The 20349-nt window shown below is 33.0% G+C and overlaps 1 protein-coding gene and 1 long non-coding RNA gene across 2 annotated transcripts; one reads left to right on the forward strand and one right to left on the reverse strand.

Annotated features, from left to right (window-relative positions):
- Positions 1–9875: 9875 nt before the first annotated feature.
- On the forward strand, positions 9876–11960 carry LOC144564259 (BURP domain-containing protein 3-like). Its single transcript, XM_078313843.1, has 4 exons — positions 9876–9969; positions 10073–10187; positions 10781–11235; positions 11468–11960. Exons 1-4 carry the CDS (start codon positions 9934–9936, stop codon positions 11810–11812), a joined length of 951 nt encoding a protein of 316 aa, XP_078169969.1. The 5' UTR covers positions 9876–9933; the 3' UTR covers positions 11813–11960.
- A 3238-nt stretch (positions 11961–15198) lies between these two features.
- Positions 15199–16652, reverse strand: LOC144563798 (uncharacterized). Its single transcript, XR_013514439.1, has 4 exons — positions 16305–16652; positions 16151–16213; positions 15979–16044; positions 15199–15552 (listed from the first exon to the last, which is right to left on the reverse strand). It is a non-coding gene; the product is annotated as an uncharacterized LOC144563798 (long non-coding RNA).
- Positions 16653–20349: the final 3697 nt, after the last annotated feature.

Here is a 20349-nt window from a genome sequence, read left to right on the forward strand (position 1 = left end):
ACAAGGTATAATAAGCTTTAGTTGCTCATAAATTGGTTTTCTATTGAGATACCCAAAAGAAAGCAAGTGAAATAATCTTGGAATCAAAAGATTGAATATTCAAAATATTGTCATCACGAAAAACAATCATGTTTCTATCCAATCAAAGTGACCAAAGTACTGCCCTCTAATTATTTCCATCAGATTTAGACTCTTTATTTAAAGGAATACAATAATCAAGTTCCCACAAATTAACTACACCTACATAACCAAACACAAAATTATTGTAATAAGCAATCCAACTCTAAAGAGAATGGGCCACCAGACAAGACACAAAAAGATGATCAATTGTTTCCAACTCATAACAATAAACACATCTTTGATCACCCTGCCAACCTCTAATAGCCAAATAATATTAATTTAAAAGTTAATTTCTTATATATGTTTTAAGATTTTACTTCCTTAATTATAAATTGGAAAGAAACAAACAAACTGTACTACCACCATTGATTTTGTTTTTCAACAAATGTTTTTAATAATTCTTGGTATGATTCTTTGGTCTACGTACAATATATAATTTGTGTGAACTGACAAAAATTAAAAGCCCTCAAGAAAAATTCTAGTTTCTCACAAATAGAGTTTGTGAATTGAGAAAATTGTTGGTATGATTCATTCCACAAGTTAAATAATATATACTTCCCAAGTCGTCAAATTTGAAGTCATCTTACGAAAATGATTTTTTATTTTAGTTAACATTAGACGTGTCCTTTCGAAAATGACGCGCTTAATCATAGAGTCAAATTAAAACATTATCAAAGTCAATCTTTCACTATTTTTAATATCTCAATTTTGTAATAATAATCAATTGGAACAGTCAATGTCCGTGTGTGTACTCTAGTACGTATCATGTCCGTGCATGGCACCGAAAACATGTTATAAGAAAACAAAAAGAATTTTTTATACAAAATAACATATTTTTCATAAAAAATAGATCAATAGAAAAAATTATTCAACAATTTTCATTAATGATATTAAAATAGATTGGTTCTAAATTCAAATTACAAATAAAAAGATATTTAGTATAATAAAGTGCAATGAGAAATAAGGTCAACTTAGTGTAAATTGAAGGTGAAGGTATCATAGTAATAGCTGCATTATACATGCACCTTGTTTTTGTCAAAGGGAAATCAAATATTCAATTGCTACATGAGCACGATCAAACATATGGAAAATATATATCATAGGATATATTTTGGCTTAAGCTTTAATTACTTAAAAATCTCACTTTTATGTTTAATGTTTATTAGAAATAGATTATTGCTGGTATTTTTATGTTTTATCGCAGAGAACAAGATTTAGTAAAGTTTTACACGATGTGAAGCAAGAATCGGGACAAATCGAACAGTGACCAAGATTTTGGAGTCACTGTTACGGACCGTATTAGAACCCAGTGTCCAATACGGTCCGCATCCAGGAGCAATACACATTAATCAGCTAAGTCGGAGATCATGTGCTCAATGAATTCACATCCTCTGAGATATCTCATATTTTTGCGTGACTTGTTGGAAACTCTAAACCGTTGCAATACGTTATGCACGAATCTCAAAGCTCATATAATACGGGCCCCCTACGTGACCCCGAATAGGCACCGGACACGTCGGTCACGCAAAATATGAGATATCTCAGAGGATACGCACTCGTGCTCAATACGGTCTGTATCAGATGCAGGTACAGCCGGCTCCATATAAAATATCTTGCACTTCACTCATCTCCAGACGTCCCCTAAAGCACTAGAAGGATGATTCAGATCAAAGGCATATTAGACAAGCATGATTCAGATCAAAGGCATATCTTCTTTTATGGTTGTATATTTCTTCTCTTCCTTGTTGCATGTAATAAAGCCTATGCTAGGCTAAATTTGTGTTCTTAGGGCTTGACAGTACCTAATTGTTATTTATAAATTTTCAATATAATTAAGTTTATTTGGTATTTGAAATTGTTTTTGTTTGCTTTGATTGCTTTTGCATATTATGTTCATCTTTACTTAATTTATGTGTTAGATTGAGTCCGCTATCATGATGGCCACTCTTAGATGATTAACATCATTGGATCAACTGAGTTATGATAAGGAGAATAAAAATCATAGATAAGTGGTGAAAATTGTAGTTGGAGATACCATTAGTTGTACCAATAAAAGTAGACATGAAAGTCTTGAGATCTGCAGATGAATGTCGTATTCTCTTACCTCACCATGAGGATACCCAATGGAAAGAAAAAAAGTATAGGCGAATGACGTAGTAGTGAAGTCTAGAAATCTTTGAGCTAATCGTAGAACCCTTGCATCTACCAAGACAAGACTTAGTTGAACTCCTTTTTAGATTGGGCGACCAAAACCAAGAGTCGATAGTTACTAAATTGGATTAGAAACCTTCAAACAACATCTGAAAATCAAATGCCGAATAATAATTTATTGAAATGGATTAAGTAGCAATGGTGGTCAAAACCCTAAAATTTTGCTCTATCATATTTACGTATACATAGAATTATTTTACTTTTAATTTTCGTCAATCTGAAGGTCAAACAACAACTCTAAAAGTTCTATATATATTTTTTTTAACTTTTTGAAAAATTAATATCTAATCGTTCAAGACCTAAACATTAATTCCACAGTTAATGTTTACTAGAGAAATTATCTAATGTGTAAGATGAAGATAGACAATAATGAGTCATGACACCTAACGTGCCAATTATGCTCACAATAGTAAAGAGATTCTAAAAAATGTACAATTTTGTCTCAAATTACATTTTTATATAGAAATCATGTTTAATGTTTAAATTCGGAAAAGAACAATATGGATCTATAGTACGGATCAATAACTAATTACCATAGTCTCACTCACAACAAATTATATAGCAATTCCAAATTTATTTAACTCAGCCCAAAAATAATTATTAATTGGGCCGACCGAGAAAACTTAGCCCACTTCTACTTCTCTCTCCTTCGGTTCAATCAGGCTAATCAACTCTTTGCTAAATACTAATCAACTCTTTGAATGGTAATATGAGATATTTCGCTTGTTAATATATAGAACTATGCTGTAGTCTTTCAAATCTGTTATAAACTCAAGTCTTGAATGTACAGTGTATATTTGTGCAATTATAAACTAGAAATCATTATATTATTAAAAAATATAATGATCTCTGTGATCACTGCTTGAATACAGTTTATATATATTCATGTAACTTCTTGAATACCATGTCTAATTATTCTTTCTTTTGTCAATTTTGTGTCTAATTATTTGTGTATCATGTTAAAAAAAATAGAATAATCGTCATGTCTCAAACTTGAGTTGATTTTTCTAATTAAGGTTTTTTTTTTCTTTCTAAATTTTGATTTTGTACTCCTTTACTATACTTTTATAGGCATTGTTCATGTAAATATATGAAGCTCGAATCTAGTGTTTATTTTTTTTTTAAGTTAGAATAATAATTTGTGTAATATAATTGTAAATATTGTTTATATTGGTAAATGTAGTGTTTTTGGTATGTGTTGTCTTTAAATTCATAATTTTTTTAAATGTAGTGTTTTTGGTATATTGACAAATGTTTGTATTTTTTGGTATAAATTCAGATCTAGAATAACTTTTTTTTTAATTAAAACATTGTACGATTGGTATTTTCATAAACTAAAACTGTGTATCATTGTTTTGCGAAAAAAAAATGTTGTTTTTGAAGAAACGTACACGGTTTTACAATCGTGTACAATTTACCGACACTTTCATACATGCTATGTCTAACCACGGATGCAAAACTGTGTACGTACAAACTTAGTTTTTAACTGTGTACAATCAAGAAATCTGTAGTAGTGTCTACAATTTACAAGCATGCCAGGTCGTGTTGATGTGGGTGGTTTGGTTTCATAATTGCTGTTAAGATAAGAGATTTCTGAGAATAACATTTCAATTAAAAGAAACACCAGCAAGTAAGCTAGGGTGGCAAAATAATTCGCGGCTCATTGCTCGCTCGGAAAAAGCTCATTCGTTTCTGGCTCGGTCAGAAAGTAAACAAGCCATGAGCCACTTTTTTAGTTCAAATTCTAATGTTGACTCGCTTGCACGAGCTACGTCTAGCTCAATTCGGCTGGTTGCCAACCCTACCAGCAAGTTAATACAGCTACTGTAAACCATAAAGATCCATCCACATATCCTATAAAAAAATTATTGAAAAAACATGTTTATGAGACTTCTTCAATTTTTTATTTAACCTTAAAATCTTTAGTATATTCAATATATTTCTTAACTCTGTTTATACTTTTACTATTATATCTAATATGGTAAATTTCATTAAATTTGGCTTTGAGATTTGGTTAAGAAATTCATGGAATTTATTTGGTAAATTCAAAGAATTAGGCTTGTTTGGATTTTAATTGAAAAATCCGTGAACTTAATTAATTTGATAACTTTCATAAACTCTGGATTTTCTGGGTTTGTGTGAATTTGGTGGCAACTTGGGGATCTTATGTGGCAAACACATAAATATTTTTTATGGTCAACAATCAACATAAGCACCGTACGTGCAAACAAAAAAAAAATTTACATTGGTACGAAGATAATTATTCATTGTTATTCCTCTGATAGCTTAAGCATTCAGCACTATTTTATAGTTAATTTTTTAATTTAAATTTTAAAATTCTCTTACAAATCTCAAGATTTAAATTATTTTGGTCACAATGCAAGCACTTCAAAAGGAAAGGAAAATACAAATATATATTTACCTTTAAGTTCTTGATCCCTATGGTAATTTTGGATGGAAGCTATAATAGCTATAATTATGAAATTTGAGAACAGTAAATAAGAATAGAGAAAAAAGAGTGATTTTCAAATTAGTGTGAAAATAATGCCATTCGGATTAGTAAAAATATTTTTTGGATTATACATTGATAATAGTGAATAGCTTAAACCGATAAAGAATAGTATTAACATGCAAGCACCGGTACATACAGGTTCAAATTAGTGTGAATAGCTTATTAGCACCGGTACATACAGGTTCAGTAGTTCTGTGGTTAGGTGAGCAGTGGAGAAAAAAAAGAGAATAAGGAGGGTGGAAGAGAGGTGAAGCTAATAGGCTAATAGCACAAGAAAGCAGCAGATGAAATTTTGAGCGAATAACACTGAAAGGAAATATGAAGCGTAAAATAGATTTATAAAATAAAATGGTATATGTTTCTATTGATGTTTAAAATAATTAAATAGAAACTAAATTATATAAAAGGGAAAATTAAGTTTTTTTTATGGGATATTGAATATTATGGTTTCATGAGAAAATGAGGATCTACTTACAACATTTGTAAGTTACAATATCTTACAACAATTCAGTTTTAAAATTTGCAAAGTCCAAACAGTCTATCCAAACCGTTCAACATGATCTCTATATTAAAATGTGTTTAGAGATCGAATTTTATATATTTTTTTATTTTTTTTACTGTTTATCAAGTATTTTACAAAACTATTGTTTTTAGACAATTTTAGGATTTTTTTTAAATAGAACTCATTTTAATTCTTTCAACATAACAAGCACGCTTTGCGTGAAATTTAGAAAAATAGCTTCCACCAATCCTAGAGATCGGTGGAGCTATTCTCGCACCCCGCCACAGCTTTGCCACAGAAGATCTCATATTTACCTGCACCGATCCTAGAGATCGGTGGAGGCTTGATTTACAAATTTTGGCCCGGCGGGTTCATCTCTCCCTTTCCTTCTCCTTCCTCCTTTTTCCTCTTCCTTTTAAAAACATTGAGCTTCTTTTTTTCTCTCTCTTTTTCTTTTATCCTCTCAAGATACTCAACCATTTTTCCATTGGAACGGTGGAGGAAATTTTTGGGGCTACACAGATCCACATAACCGATGGAGACGGTTTTTTGAGGCTCCACTGATCTATAGAACCAGTGGAGGTATTTGGTGTGGCCAAATGTGCAGAATGCTGTGGCGGGGTGAGAAATTGTCTCCACCGATCCCTAGGATCGGTGTAGGAAATGATTTTCTTGCTCCACCGATCCTAGGCTATTTTTCTAAAAAAAATCCACACAGCATGCTTGTTCTGTTGAAAGATATAAAAGGAATTATATTTAAAAAAAAATCCAATTTTAGACTACTGAAAACAATAGTTTGTAAAATACTTAATAAATAGTAAAAATAATAAAAAATATATAAAATTTGATCTCCAAACACATTTTAATATAGAGATCATGTTGAATAGTTTGGATTAACTGTTTTGACTTTCAAAATTATGAAATCAAATTATTATAAGATATTGTAACTTACAAATATTTTAAGTGGATCAATCCTCTCAGAAAATTAGCTTATTTGAAAGTTTTCGGGCACATCGGAAACTTTTTCAAAAAAACTATAGATCCTAGTTAAAATTATAGATCATAACTAAGATTTTATTTCTAATATTAAAATTTTGAAAATAAAAATATAATATAAACACAAGAAGTGACCCATGAATTTGATTAGAAGTAGGTAGAAAATAATGGAAAGAGTACAAAATTCATTCAGAGCGGCAGAGTCTGAGCCGAAGAGCGGATATAAAAAAAATTAGGGTTCTAAGTAACTTACCAGAGTGATAGATTCTAATCCGAGGAGTGAACTTGTATCACGACCGGACTTAGTGACCGGATTCGTATCCTCCTAGGTATTGTAGAGGATTATCCTCACTTTACAATTTGAGATTAAATCTCAACCGATTTGAGATTCAGACTAACACAGGGGACAATATTATTGAACTTTGAGATTCGTGCCTAGTTAAAAAGAATAGTCCAGATCTACTCATTGTAAAAGATCCCCTTACGAGGTAATGGAGAGGATGTGAATTCCCCGTGACCTGTGTTGCCCTTCATTTTGATTCGTTGTTTTGTTTCCTCTTTCGCAAATCATAAATTACTAGTATCATGCCCGTGCGTTGCAACGGAGACATATTATAAGAAAAAAAAATATATCAATGAAAATAATAATTATCCAAAAATTAAGACACATGTTAATAGAAAATTTATATGATTATGTATTTTTAATTAACTTTAATCGTGATCTATGATAACAATTTGATGATATGATGATTCTTTATTTTTAAGTATCAATGATATCAAATAATAGCTCGATTTGAATCTAATATCAAATATCGTACAAATTCAATAACGACATATAATATGATATCAAAAAACATAAATAAAAAGTGTTATCGTGTGTATGTATAGGATATATATATAGGAATATGCGAGCATGTTATGCATAGCATAGAGCCCCTCCATGCAACGCCTTGGATTTTGACTTTTCAAAATCCTAACGGTCGATCCGAACCATTCATCTTGTTCTCCATATTAGTATGTATTTGGAGACCAAATTTTACATTTTTTGAATTTTTTTTACTATTTCTTTAGATTTATTGAAAATCGCTGTTTTTTTATGGTCCAGATTTGCTGAAAAACAGCGATTTTCAATAAATCTAAAGAAATAGTACAAAAATTCCAAAAAATGTAAAATTTGGTCCCCAAATACATATTAATATGGAGAACAAGATGAACGGTTCGGATCGACCATTAGGATTTTGAAAAGTCGAAATCCAAGGCGTTGCATGGAGGGGCTCTATGCTATGCATAGCATGCTAGCATATTCCTATATATATATATATATAAAGAGTGTGGCTAATATGCATTCGGTAGCACTTCGGCCGAAGTGCTACCGATTCATTTTCTGATTTTTAAAGTCCAAATAATCGATCTAAACCGTTAGATGTCATCTCCATATTAAAATGTGCTTGGAGACCAAATTTTACATTTTTTTTGGATTTTTTTACTATTTATTAAGCCACTTTGAAAATCGCTGATCCAACGGTGGCTTACCAAACAGTAAAAATCAGAAGCTATCGTTGGATCAGCGATTTTCAAAGTGGCTTAATAAATAGTAAAAAAATTCCAAAAAATGTAAAATTTGGTCTCCAAGCACATTTTAATATGGAGATGACATCTAACGGTTTGAATCGATCATTTAAACTTTAAAAAATGAAAAATGAATCGGTAGCACTTCGGCCGAAGTGCTACTGAATGCATATTAGCCACACTCTATATATACACTCACACATATATAAGAGAAATATATATTCACACACACGTTCCAATTTATATTCTTCTTCTTCTTTGTTTCCAATTTAGAACACACATATTGATATATTCTAAATTACCCACAACAATATGTATAGAAACAAAGAAAGAGAAATAAGGAAATAAAAAAAATTGATTTCCATTATGATCCGTATAGAAACGAAGAAAAAGTAAGGAAACAAAGAAATAAAAAAATGGAAGGTGAAGTCTTCTCAATTGAAGAGGAGAAATATGGAAACAAAGAAATAAAAAAAAACGGATAAATATATTGCTAAATTTCATAGTTTGTTCAATTCTAATTGTAACGTATTGTGTGGCAGCACATGTGGTGAGTATGTTTTTAACTAAATTTAGACTTCTATACATAACACAGATGTATTTAATCAAAAAAAAAATTATGTAATTGGAGGGCTGAGATCAAATCTGAAGTTTCATCTTTCAATCGTAGCCGTTGGCGGAGCAGACACTCAACGTGCTTAATAATAGAATGGAGACGGAGATAATTTGCTTCGACAATTATCCACGAGGACCAACACTAATAGCGACTTGGGCTGACGGGCTGCGGAAAATAAAAATAAAAATTAATTAAGCTAGAATAATTTATTGGGCTTCGTCGCTTCGACAGAAAAAAGGATAAAAAGATACTATTCGTGTTATACCGATAAAAAAAATACTATTTTTAAACGGATTAGTATTATTTTTAAACGTATTAGTATTACGGACAAAAATATCTGCAAAGATATTAACCGCAAAAAATACTTTCATCCTCGGGAACAGCGACAACATTTTTTGTAGCGCATATATAGACAATTTTTTTTCAGACAAAAGCTGAATAATACACCGAGAGGAATTGATTACGACGTTGTGTTGTGCCGACAGTTGTAAATGTCTTCCTCGTTTTAATTAACAACTACAAAACAACACATCACTGATCACTCACGTCTAATCAACAACAGTTCTTGTATGTAACAATGTTTAGTGTATATGTGTCCTTTGTGGCAAATGGGTAAATAAGTAGAAATATAATGACGGCACGAAATTGAAAGATTTTTTGTTTGTTTAATTATTAATTTTTTTTTTTGTTTGGCGTAAGGCGCGTACGCTTTGACATTAGATGGAAAATTAAAAAAAAATATATATTTGAGAGAAAATGCCAAAGATATATATCCTGTACAATTAGTCACTATATAGCTGATGAGAAGAGATCCGCTTACAACATTTGTAAGTTACAATATCTTACAACACTTCGGTTTTGTCATTTTAAAAGTTTAAACAGTCAATTCGAATCGTTCAACATGATATCCATATTAAAATGTACTTGGAGATAGAATTTTACATTTTTTTTTTAGTTTTTTTACTAATTATTAAGTATTTTACAAAACTGTTGTTTTTTAGTGATCCAGAATTGTCTAAAAACAACAGTTTTGTAAAATATTTAATAAATAATAAAAAAAACTCAAAAAAAAATATAAAATTTTATATTCAATCACATGTTAATATAGATATCATGTTGAACAGTTTGAATTGACTATTTGGACTTTTAAAATCGGAAAAGTAAATTGTGGTAATTAAGATGTTGTAACTTATAAATGTTGAAAGTGGATCCCTCCTCATAGCTGATAGTAGGAGTTGATATTTTGTAGTTGATATTTTATAGGTGATAGTAGGAGTTGATATTTTATAGTTGATATTTTATATGATATGTTATTAGATTTTTAATTTTATATACAACTATATAAATGACATGAAGGCACCTTCCCCTTAATTATATAAATCCATATCGCTGCACCAAATTCTGCTTATGGATAGCTTTTTGCCCCTCCTTTGCTCTCTCCTGGTATGTACTTATAAAAAAGCAATATATATTTGCTACTTGCTAATACCATTAATTCTTTACAATATAGAGTTTATTTGGGTTTCTGACTTTCTGTTATTTGTAGATTGGAGTTATAGCAAGCAATGCAGCGTTACTGTTACTGCCTGCTCAGGCTTACTGGCACACTGTCTTACCCAATACTCATATGCCCACCGCCATAACTGATCTTTTAAGCTCTGGTATAAAAATTATCTCTGCCCCTGTACTCCACAAAAAAAAAAAAAAAAATAGTGCAACTGTTAGTAACATTGTCTGTTAATCAAATCTCACATTGTAAGAATATACTCAAAATATACACAATGCGTAGCGTACTTGATATCGTGGCTGGATCAATGTCGATATATATACATATATAGAAATTAAACTTGCTAATTTTTTTATTATTTATTGAATAAAGCAATAGTAGATAACAATACCAAATAACATATATACGATATGGATTTTGGACCTATAGCAATTATATAAACTTTCAAGCTGTGAGGGTTAAATACATATTGGAATCAATTATATATAATTTTCATTCTTGGTATGTGTCAATTTTGCAGTATTCATAATATTTTACTCTAAACTATATAGCAAAATTATGACTAAGCTTATGACTTTTAAAAATAAAAGGGGACAATTGACCCCATTCATCTTTACTGAATCCACCTCTGCACACAATAATCTTAATTAATGTGTCCTTTATTAAATCCATACCAGTAAATCTAAAATGATAAACAAAGTTTTTGCCTTACTTAAAAATTGAATCTTATTCTGATTGCATAAACAGACACCGTCATGGATTCCAAGACCGATACCTATGTGAACGTAGGTAAAAGAACAACTGCGGTGGGGAAATCGTCCACAATTATAGGTCCCTTGGTTTACAGTTCTGCTGCCACCGAGAAGCAGCTGCACGATAATCGTCAGATGAACTTGTTTTTCTTAGAACAAGATCTGCATCCTGGTTCAAAGATGAACATGCAATTTGAGAAAACAAATGTCATTGCCAAGTTTTTGCCAAGGAGTGAGGCTGAGTCAATCCCATTTTCTTCGAAGAAATTACCAGAGATAATTAGCCAATTCTCAGTTCAGCCTGGTTCTGATGAGGAGGAAGCAATGAAGGAGACTCTGAGACAGTGTGAGGATCCAGTGTTAAAGGGGGAGAAGAAGATGTGTGCCACTTCTCTTGAATCAATGGTGGATTTTGCTGTTGCCAATCTCGGCACAAGAAATGTTGAATCGGTAATCCCAGTACTTCTGTATTCCTTAAATATCTTTAATCTTGACATATTGATTGATAAAATAAAATGGCATCCACTTACCAGAAAATTATATTAATGTTAAACTGATCGATCATGTACCAAAATTAAGTTTGTGGTTTATTAGTATTAAGATGCTTAGTGATATTGAAGCAAATTATTCAACATAGCTTTGTCGAACACACGTTCTTAATTTATATTGTTTCCTCTGATAGGTATCAACGACAGTTCATTCTAAGGATGAGACACCGAAGCAAGAGTACACAATTGTGGCTTCAGGGGTAAAAAACTTGGCACAAGATGAGCTTGTAGCATGCCACCAGCAAAAATACGCTTACGCTGTGTTTTACTGTCACCTGGCAAAGCCGACCAAGGGTTACACGGTGAAGATGACAGGCAAACATGGGACGGTGGTCGATGCTGTCGCGGTATGCCATGCCAACACATCAGCATGGAACCCGAACCACGTTGCATTTAAACTGCTGAATGTAAAACCTGGTACCGTACCGGTGTGTCATTTCTTGCCCCAAGATCATGTTGTATTTAGTGGCAATAACTAGAGTACAATGACTACTGTTGGGAGGATAACCCTAAACCCTAAACACTACAATGCTATAATTGTATGGGTGTGCTTTAATTTTCTTCCTGTTCTGTGAATATGTTAGATTTCTGTTTTGAATAAAGTTGGATATATGTGAGCTTCATGTATGGAGAGTTGGAGACAGTATAATATATATGTGTGTGTGTGTGTGTGTGTGTTTATAAGATGATATTAATTTGTTAGCATAATTTTCCAAAAATGATCCGTTGTTAAAAACTGTTGAATTTTGAAGTAAATACGAAATATTGATGATGAATTGTTTTTATTCAATTCTCATATGTTGTATTTATTACACAATTCTATGGTGTATTTATATATGCACCTTCTCCAAAGTAAACTTTGCTCTGTAACGATAATATTTCTGTGGAATCTATGTCTTAGCTCCATTTATTTTTTCTTAATTAGCCAATGATGAAGATTCTATATAGCTTTGAGGCTAATCATCAGTACACCCCTAATCACATTTCTTAACACTTCCTCTCAAGTTAGACGTGTAGGTATCAATCAACCTTAACTTGACAATATTTTCTTCGAACGGCCTCGAATATAAAATTATAATAGAAAATTCAATATAAATGCTCTTACTGTCATTAAAAAATAGTTTCCTTTTAGTTTTAAAAATAATTAAAATCTCAGGAGATAAAGTAATACAATCATGGTCATATGGTTTACATTCTTAATAATTTTTCTTGTTACATTATATTTTCTGTAATTTTTGGGTAAACATATTTTATATAATTTTCACTGTCAATGACAACACTTCTTTAGAGGTGAAATGCTGTCAATATCAGTGTTTTACCTTAGCACAAAAATATTGTTACCGACAACATTTGTGTTATGTTCCGAAAATTTTCATATATAATGTCATAGGTTGAAATTATTTTTTTAAAATGCTACAGATAAAAAAAAAAGTTATTTCCTACTTTGAAGAAATAGAGAAAAAAAAGTTAGAGTGAGTATGTTGTACTAAGATTAGCACGGATTGGTCCGTAATACTGAACAATATTTTTGTTTTCATCCGTTCACTATGATTTTTATATGAATATGTACTTGCAGACTGAATTTTATATTTCTTTACTATTAGTGATTTTCTACCATTCTTAAAATATAGTAAAAGATTCTAAAATATATAAAATTTGGTTTTTAAGTACATATATGGAGATTATGGTGAACTGTTCGGATCCACCATTAGAATTATAAAAATAAAAATATTAGTCTATATTACATACCAATTTGTGCTATACATGGTTTTATATTTACAAAATTAAATTATTATAAGATATTGTAACTTACAAATATTTTAAGTGGACTCTCCGAAAAATGGCTTATTTGAAAGTTTTCATGGGCACTTCGGAAACTTTTTCAAAAAAATTATAGATCTTAGTTAAAATTATAGATCATAACTAAGATTTTATTTTTAATATTAAAATTTTAAAATTTCGATTATTAAAATTTTGATAATAAAAATATAATATAAGCACAAGAAATGACCCATGAATTTGATCAGAAGTAGGTAGAAAATAATGGAAAGAGTACAAAATTCATTCAGAGCGACTGAGTCTAAGCCGAAGAGCGGATATAAAAAAATTATGGTTCTAGGTAACTTACTATAGTGACTGATTCCGACCCAAGGAGCGGACTCGTGTCGTGACCTGATCTAGTGACCGGATTCGTATCCTCCCAGGTACTGTAGAGGATTATCCTCACTTTACAATTTGAGATTAAATCTCAACTTTAATTTTGGAGGGGTTCAACCTATAAATTCTATGCTATGGTAGAAACTACCAATTCCTCCTAAGATTAGGGTCTTTATGTGGCTAGTTTCTCACAATACTATACTAACTAAAGACAACTTGATCAAGAAATGGTGGACTGGTAACACTCAATGCCAATTTTGCTGTCACCAAGAGTCAATAGACCATTTGTTTTTACTGTGTCCTTTCGCACAACAAGTTTGGTTCTGGTTAGGTTAAAGCCAAGATGTAATGCACCAATGGCATACTTGGAAAGATATTCTAGTCTTTTCTAAGTCACTTGACCACACTGAGGAGGTTGGTTTTCTCATAGTTCTTAGAGTAGTTAGCTGGCCCTTGTGGAAACATAGAAATGATCTTTGTTTTAATAATGCTCCAATTAAATCTGCTAGAAACATTATACTAACAATTAAATCTTTGTGTCTATACTGGACAGGGAACATGAAAAAGAAATTCAAGGATGCAATGGGCAATTGGCTTCCAGTAATTGAGGATGCAATCCACTTAGTCAGTACATGTCTCTCTCCATGGTGGTGTATCAGCCCACAGGGGATGCACCAGCTGCAGAGACTCCATAGATTGATGATGAAGCTCAGGATCTTGTTTTACTCTAGTAGTGTTAATAGTCTCAGCCCTTTACTAAGTGGCTTAGTTTCAGCAACTCTTAATTACTTTTGGTGCTTGGCGTATGGTATGCTTATGTTGATGTATGAACTGGTTTATTTTACTTCTTTTGCACTTGGTAGTTGGTCCAGGTTACTGGCAACTTAAAGACCAACATTATGTTTTTGTATTTAACTCAATTTCAGCAATGAAATGGACTTTTTGCCTTTTTAAAAAAAAAAAGATTAAATCTCAACCAATTTGAGATTCAGACTAACACACACTACTAGAATCCTAACTTATTGCATGCCCTGAAAAATAGCTTGTTGCAAGGCGATACCCTTGCAACAAGCCCGAAAACACTTGTTGCATGCGTTTACCCTTGCAACTATGCCCTTGTAACAACTTCCCTCACAACTGCTAAGTAGTTGCAAGGACTCCCTTGCAATAGATTTGTTGCAAGCCTATACCCTTGCAACAAGGGCGCATGCAACTACTTTCAGAGTTGACCCCGTTTTTAGTGTTTGCAAGGGGAGGCAGCATGGGTCCCACCTGACTATATGCAAGGTTAACAATCGTGGGTCCTACTGGACTATATGCAAGGCTAACACCCGTGGGTCCCACCTGACTATATGCAAGGTTAACAATCGTGGGTCCTACTGGACTATATGCAAGGCTAACACCCGTGGGTCCCACCTGACTATATGCAAGGCAAGAGAATACGGGTCCCACCTGACTATGAGCATGGGAAGATTATTAGCTTGTTGCATGGGTGATTATTGACATGTTTTGAATGCAGTTCATACTATTTGCATGGACATACCAACGTATATAATAACAGAAAATAGCTGGAAATTAGCATGCTCCAATTCTATAATTCTCCCTCTCTGTACCAATCTGGTACCAGCCCAGTAATTTTTTACAATTCCCAGTTTCCCATTCATCAACATTCACATAAAACACATAAAAACATAAATATAAAGCAACTAATAATCATTGACCAACATAGTATAGTCATCTTACATTGAACCAAAAATTAAAAAGAAGTAAAACAACATCATTGATTATAAAAGAGTTAGCTTCTAAATATACCCAAAATGTGCCCACCTATCAAGCATTAACAAAATAAACTCACGCCCCCCTATGAGTTAACAAAATATACCCACCATATAACCAAAATACTTTACCCTAAATATCGACAACCCTACTAGACATCCCTGGTTCATGTCGAAGTTGGATTTACCCACCAATTGGACATTGCGGCATCATTACTTGCAATTTCTTGTCCGTCTTGAGAAGTCAGTAGTGCTTGGAATGACACTTCTGGATTTGGTTGTTGGTTCTGTAAACCAAATTGTGATGTTAGAGCATATTCTTTTATAAAAATTAATTATGTTGTACAAGCCTGTCAGAAGTAACTTATTATTGATAATTATTAGTATACACTGTTCTTTGAGCTGGTTTTGGTACATTTAAGGAGTATATATAGAATGGTCCCTTGTCAGTTCAATTTTGATACCAATGGCAGTACTGGGTCGGTACCAACAAAACAGCACCAAACTAGGCACCTTAAAAATCGGTCGCCAGCATCTTACATCTTACCATTATCTTTAAAAATACTCAATGGTACCATTACCCATTAATGTGGTACCATTACCCATTAATGTGGTACCCATTAGTGTGGAACATCTAATTCTTTCAATTTGCAGCCTTAGATGTTCTTTTCATAAGAATTGTAATATTCAACCAACATTGTAAATGTACTAACCGTATTGAATTCCATTTGCAGATTTGAAGGTAGTTCCTGAGATGGTTGAGAGGGGGTACCTTGAACCTAAGAATTATAAGTGGAAGTGCAATGTTAGAATATGGAGAGCACAACATGGCTGGTTTAGACTTGTAACAGCTACATCCCATAGATTTTTATCTTAAAATATTACCTGTAAAGAACCCATATTCCCAGATGTACCGTCTTGTGGTAGTTCAGCACTGCTAGCTGGTTCCTAAGAAAAAAATGTATATGTGCGAATCCATGAACACAAGAACCCTATTATTTTAAAAGCCTAAAATAACCCAGATTTTGCTCAATCTAACCTATGTAATAGGCACCTGTAACCCCTGCATTTTGTATAATTGGGAGAACATGTACTGATTTTGGGCTTGATCTCTTAACCTTTCAGTGCGTTCCTCAATGATACGACAATCACGTTCATGCACCATGGCTTCTACTTCTGCCCTAGTGAAGATCTCTTGTACCCCAGTATTTGTCAACCCAGATGCATAAGATGTTGCATGGTTCTGCCTTTCTCGGGTGGTTGCTGTTTTCACCGTTTGTTCTAGCAAGCTTCCAAATCCTAAGACACGACCATGGCTTGGTCCACCAAGGGCTGTCAGAAATAAGGTGTTGTCGTCCAATCCTCCATTGGCCTGATCAGCCCTCATTGCCTTAACCTTCCTCTATTAGAATATGGAAAAGTTGAGAAATATCCATTAAAGCGAAAAAAGAGAAATATGGAATTGAATTGGAAAAATGAAAAATATGGCCCTCATATAGGGTTACCAGTAGCATATAGGGTTATATTAGCACTTGAGATACACATGCAGTCTCTATGTCTTAATAATTTTTGACAAAACTTTATTGAATATATACTAGATAGAATAGCTAAATTTCTTTAATTCGCAAGGTGCTCTTTTTTTTTAGAATGCACTTTCTTTTATGATGCACTTCTTTACAACATAATTATTTTTTTAGAATGCACTTTCTTTTATGATGCACTTCTTTGCCAATGGTGGGTGGCAATGAAAACTAGCGCGAAGGGGAGGTTTCGTGCCGAGGATGGTGTAGATGCAAATCTAGAGTTTTTCCAAGACGAAATGCCGGATCATTCACTCGAGGTTTCAATTGATCAAGAATTTGATTGGGATGGTATGGCCCCTCAAATAAATGAGTTTGAGCTAGTAGACGATACGATGTCACAAGGTGAGGAAGAGTTGGAGGACAACCCAATCGAGGGAGGTGACGAAGAGTTGGACATGGACCAAAGTGAGGAAGAGGAGGACAATCCAATAATCGTAAGTGACAATGAGTTTGGCATGGACCAATTAGGTGAGGATGAATTTGGTTTCTAGACCCTCGATGCTTTCCATCAAGAGTTTTAATATTAGTGAATCAATATTTGTATGCGTGTTGTGTCAATTACTTTTGTATTGTTTGTACAATTTTTTTGGTTTCTCAATTGTTTTGGAATGTTTGTTCTAACTCCCAAAATTTAAGTTATCAAAGTTTTGAATTCTTATAAACTGTTATTATTCACGTTGTTGTGATTTATACTAAATATATTCATTGAAAAAGGAGATACAAAATAAACAGAAATAAATCTGTCTCCAGGAATTAAACAGTTGCAAGGGTAGTCCCATGAAATTGCATGAGAACAGCCAGTCCAGCCTTTTGCATGCGCATGGGGTTAGATAGTTGCATGGACCTTCAATAAAATATAATATAACTAGGGGGTTAACTAGTTGCAAGGGCATGAGGTTAAGTAGTTGCATTGACTTCTAATAAAATATAGTTTCTTCCATGTGGTTAAGTAGTTGCAAGGCAATGATTTGGGGCTGTTGCATGGACCTCCAATAAATTACAATACCTTACCTTCGAAATGTAGTTGCAAGGGTAGATATAAAACAGTTGCATGGTTGCACATCATACATTTGCATGCGATACATATTGCAAGGGACTACCCTTGCAACAAGTTCCAGTCCTGGTCAAACGCCATTTCTGTTGCAAGGACTGTCTCTACCTTGCAACAAACAGGTGCTCCCCTTGCTATAAGTTACGATTCTAGTAGTGACAGGGGACAATATTATTGAACTTTGAGATTTGTGCCAAGTTAAAAAGAATAGTCTAGATCTACTAATTGTAAAAGATTCCCTTGTGAGGTAACGGAGAGGATGTGAATTCCCAGTGACCCTTTTTTTTGAGTGAAAACCGTAGGTAATTCCCAGTGACCTGCGTTGCCCTTCATTTTGATTCGTTGTTTTCATTCCTCGTTCGCAAATCACAAATTATAATTTGCTTCAACAATTATCCACGAGGACCAACACTATTAGCGACTTGGGCTGACGGGCTGCGGAAAATAAAAATAAAAATTAATTAGGCTGGAATAATTTATTGGACTTCGTCGCTTCGACAGAAAAAAAAGAAAGATAAAAGGATACTATTCGTCAGTGTTGCAAAATGCGGTTCTATGCGGCGCATATGCGTATGCGGTTGGAAACCGCATAGGAAAAAACATATGCGGTCTAATATGCAGTTCCGCATATGCGGCCGCATATTCGGCCGCATAGAACCGCATTATGTTTGTATGCTATGAAATTTATGTATTATGCTGTGATAACTGAGTTGTGTGATAACTGACTTGTGAGTTGTGGCCTGTGATAACTGATATGTTGACTACAGCTATTCCCTATTTCACATTTATGTTTCTATTTTTATTTTTGTTGTGAGATTATGCATATAATGATACAAATTATGTATGAATTCTTATTTTAAAATCCGCATATATTAGTCCGCATATGCGGCCGCATACCGTATATGCGGTATGCGGTGCCCTTCCACATACCTACAGCATACCGCATTTTGCAACACTGCTATTCGTGGTATACCTAGGATTGGCAAAAAAAAGCTCGTGGCCCGCTTGGTATTCGCCCGTGACTCGATCAGTAACAGCTCGTTCGTTAGTGGATCGAGTTAAAATTAGCTCGTTCGCTACATACTCGAGCCAGAATTAATGAGTTTGAGTTTGGCCTGACTCGGCACGAGCTATTTAATATATATAGTTTAATAGTTTAATCAGATCCGTTCACTTCAAATTGGGGATATTATGGTCTATAGATGTTATAGCCAGTGTTATGACAATTGCACTTTGGACTGTGTTTAAGTTGATTGGTAATTTTATATGGAATATGTGTGAATTAATTATAAGCAATTAAGTTAATTTGTATGAATTTGTTTGATTTGATATGCATGAATTTATTATGTGAATATATTTGTATGAATTTAGGATTTTGATATATTTGTATGTATGAATTTAGCTGTAAACTTAATTTATAGTAGTTGATTTGCTTAATTAATTACAATTGAATTAAGAGCATTCCTCAGTAATTAGTCATATAAATATTATTTTATTTTAGTCATAATTGATAAAATGTGTTATGAAAATTTAAGATATAGCAGGAAATAAAATATACAAATTTATAAATCTGCCAAACTATAATAACGAGCTAGTTCGGCTCGCTCGAAAAAGCCACGAGTCGGTCTTGAGCAATAGTTTTAGCTCGGAATCTAAAATCTAAACTCGCTCGTTCAGCTTGATACACCAATAAGCCGAGTACGAGTGTGACCTAACTCGCTCTTTAACCGCTCATTGCCGCCTTTAGATATACCGATAGAAAAAATACTATTTTTAAACATATTAGTATTACTAACAAAAATATCCGTAAAGATATTAACCGCAAAAAATACTTTCATCCTCGGGAAGCGACACCATTTTTTGTAGCGCATATATAGACAAAAATATTTTTCAGACAAAAGCTGAATAATTAAAACACTGAGAGGAATTGATTACGACGTTGTGTTGTGCCGACAGTTGTAAATGTCTTCCTCGTCTTAATTAACAACTACAGAACAACACATCACTGATCACTCACGTCTAATCAACAACAGTTCTTGTATGTAATAATATTTAGTGTATATATGTCCTCTGTGGCAAATGGGTAAATAAGTAGAAATATAATTACGGCATGAATTTGAAAGATTTTTGTTTTTGTTTTTGGTGTAAGAGCATCTACATCCGTGAAACTCTTGGAGTTTCTAAATAACTGTTAACTAATTTTTAGAAATTTTGTCTCTGAAAGTTTCTAAATCCCCACATCCCTGAAACTAAAATTATAGTTTCTTAATTGCCACATCAGCAAATAAATTACAAGAGAGAAGAATTTTAGCGAATTATTTGGCCACGTCAGAGTTTATAAACAGTTTCTTATTAATAAACTTTGGAGCAAAATTGCTAAATAAGAAACTCATCTGCATCCCTGAAACTAGTTTAGAAATTGCCACATCAGATTAGAAACTCCAAGAGTT

This window comes from Carex rostrata, chromosome 13 (assembly GCF_964058835.1).
Source record: "Carex rostrata chromosome 13, lpCarRost1.2, whole genome shotgun sequence".
Lineage (NCBI taxonomy): Eukaryota > Viridiplantae > Streptophyta > Magnoliopsida > Poales > Cyperaceae > Carex > Carex rostrata.